The sequence below is a fragment of the Montipora capricornis genome, chromosome 4 (genome assembly GCF_036669925.1).
Source record: "Montipora capricornis isolate CH-2021 chromosome 4, ASM3666992v2, whole genome shotgun sequence".
Taxonomy (NCBI): domain Eukaryota; kingdom Metazoa; phylum Cnidaria; class Anthozoa; order Scleractinia; family Acroporidae; genus Montipora; species Montipora capricornis.
Window position 1 is genome coordinate 2,504,381 of NC_090886.1, and position 2,500 is coordinate 2,506,880.

Here is a 2,500-nt window from a genome sequence, read left to right on the forward strand (position 1 = left end):
ACTCCCTTGAACTTCATCTTTGGAAATTTAAGGCCTGGAAAATACAATACACCGATAAACTAAACAATGCTGAAGCAAACTTGCCTGATAAATGAAAGAAATAAAGAACTTAACAGCAACAATTGTAAGCATAGAATGTAACTTGGAAAACTGTGAGTGCATGTTCCCAACAGGGCTCTCACATAATTGGTGATACTTATTCATCTTAAAAGGGGTACACCATGAAACCTTGCACAGAGAATCTTTCTTTATGACCTTTCCTCATTCTCAAAAATATCCCTCAAATTTAGGAGAATGTTATGAAGAAGGAGGAGTCAAATATAGTAAAGTTTTGGTCATTCATAACTCTTTTGGTTTGAAGATGCTGTATCAGCTGTCTACAGGAAGACCAAAACAGGGTGACAGAGCCCCTTTAAAATTAAAAGAATAATTTTTAAGCTAATAATAGTATAAAATAAAATAAATTATTTGTTACATTTCCCTCTTTCACCTCCCAATCTCTGAACTAAAATTTACTAAAGGCTAAAGATGTAAGGATTGAGACCCCACAAAGATTATGGCCACTCCACTTACTTTTCTTGTCCAATGTTGCCTTAAATTCTCTCAGTATTCCATCAATTGCTGTATCAATCATCAACTGTTTAAATCTTTTGTCCTATGATGTTAAAAAAAATATTAACAGTACATGCTTGGCAATTCTCAAGTGCTTTTATTTAGTGATAAGTTATTATTAATCTACTGTTTGTGTCAAAATGAAAGAAACAGTCTGAGATGGGTTATATCTGTATCTATATCTGGAGCATTTTATATCAATAATACATGTATTAATGGGCAATGTGCACCAAACTATCTCTGGATGACATCAGACATTCATTAATACTTAAGGTAACAGTGCAAACAACTACCTTACTCAGATCACCCCCGAAAATCCCAATTAAGATATATAATGTCACCCAACTAGACTGTCTTTTGAATCAAAATTGAAAAACGACCATTCTGAAATTTAGATATGGATATGTGTTAGGTGATTAACCTACTATATCTGACAGTTTTTTTGCATCTAACCACAGTGTTAACTGATGCCCACCACCTGAATGCCTGTAACAAGCAAAGCTAATAAAAAACTATCACTGCATTACCTCTTGGCCCTTGTTGTAGGTATCTGGGTGAAACACAGCATCGTAAACCACACATTTCTTTCCCGCTGCATTAAGGAAAGTGAAATAGTATTGTATTATGTCTGTGAAATTATATATCGCCTCTGAGGTAATCGTTTTGTCCAGCTTAATAGTACAGATGCACTTAAAGGCAACTTCAAGTGATTGAAATCTTCATTTAAACTCCAAAGTTGTTGGACAATGTTAAACATCAGTAACAAAACCAATCCATAACTTTGAGAGCCAAAGCACATATTAAAGTTAAAGTATTATACGGTGTATAATATGTTTTTCTGACAAAATTTGAGTTCTCAAAAAAGGCATGGGGGAAAAAATCAGGTTGTGCACTCTTTCAGTGGAACTAAAGTGGTTGCTCTTACCTCTATCAATGTCATCTCTTGGGGGTGATAAGCTGTAAGGTATGTGCCACTGATGGCCAGATTTCCTTAATAAGCAATGATAGGAAACTGATAAGCAACTCCCACAACTTACTATTGGCCTGCCAGCAGACTCGTTAGTTTTTATTTTATGACAGCATGAGCTATTTTGTAACCATGAATGTGACTCAAGAATTAGCTGCTTGAATGGCTAATGCAGCTCTAGCTGAAGAACCCGCTTTTAGCCTAAATGATTTACAGCCGAAACCCTACAAACTGATTGAGGTAACCAAAGAAATGATATGGATGCTATAATATTTTTTTCCAGAGATTATTCAATTTATATGCTGGGCTCCTGTTGACAGTCTAACAGCCTTTGCTAGTTGCTTAGTTGGTGCTCAAGTGAAGCTATGATCCTCATAGTTACGTAGAGAAGTCTGGAAAATTCAGGACTTCAATGGGGTTTGAACCTGCGACCTCACAATACCGTTGCAACACTCTAACCAACTGAGCTATGAAGCCTCTGACATTGGGAGCTCGTCATTTGTGGATCCAAGTATTCCCGTGAGGAATAAATCAATGAACAAAATGATAAATGAAATGAACTATTATATTATTGAACTGCGGATGTGAAATCAAGTGAAGCTATGATCCTTGCAGTTTAATATGGAAACAATTTTAGTAATTGTGTAGGGGAGCCTGAAACATTCAGGACTTCAACGGGGTTTGAACCTGTGACCTTGCGATACCAGTGCGACGCTCTAACCAACTGAGGTGAGAAGCCACTGATGTTGGGAGCTGGTCTTGACAACAAAAAACAATGATACAATGTATATCAGAACATCAGCGCTGTAAATAATTTTTCTTTATTCACAGGACATATGTCCTAAATCAAATCTTCATTTTGGTCGGGCATTTGACAAATTGGACCAGACATAATATTATTTATTGACTGACAACACCTTG

The 2,500-nt window shown here is 36.2% G+C and overlaps 1 protein-coding gene across 2 annotated transcripts in view; it reads right to left on the minus strand.

Annotated features, from left to right (window-relative positions):
• The window catches only part of LOC138045170 (protein kintoun-like), a 25,359-nt gene that overhangs the window by 20,622 nt on the left and 2,237 nt on the right, over positions 1-2,500 (minus strand). For both annotated transcript variants that reach the window (XR_011131542.1, XM_068891583.1), the window contains exons 5-8: positions 1,538-1,602; positions 1,140-1,204; positions 574-655; positions 1-34 (exon numbers count right to left, since the gene is read on the minus strand). The exon at positions 1-34 is cut by the window's left edge and continues 37 nt beyond it. Coding sequence is in view for 1 of the 2 variants with exons in the window: in XM_068891583.1 (XP_068747684.1) it covers positions 1-34; positions 574-655; positions 1,140-1,204; positions 1,538-1,602 (246 nt within the window). In the remaining variant the exon portion in view is untranslated. The remainder of the gene's footprint in view (positions 35-573; positions 656-1,139; positions 1,205-1,537; positions 1,603-2,500) is intronic.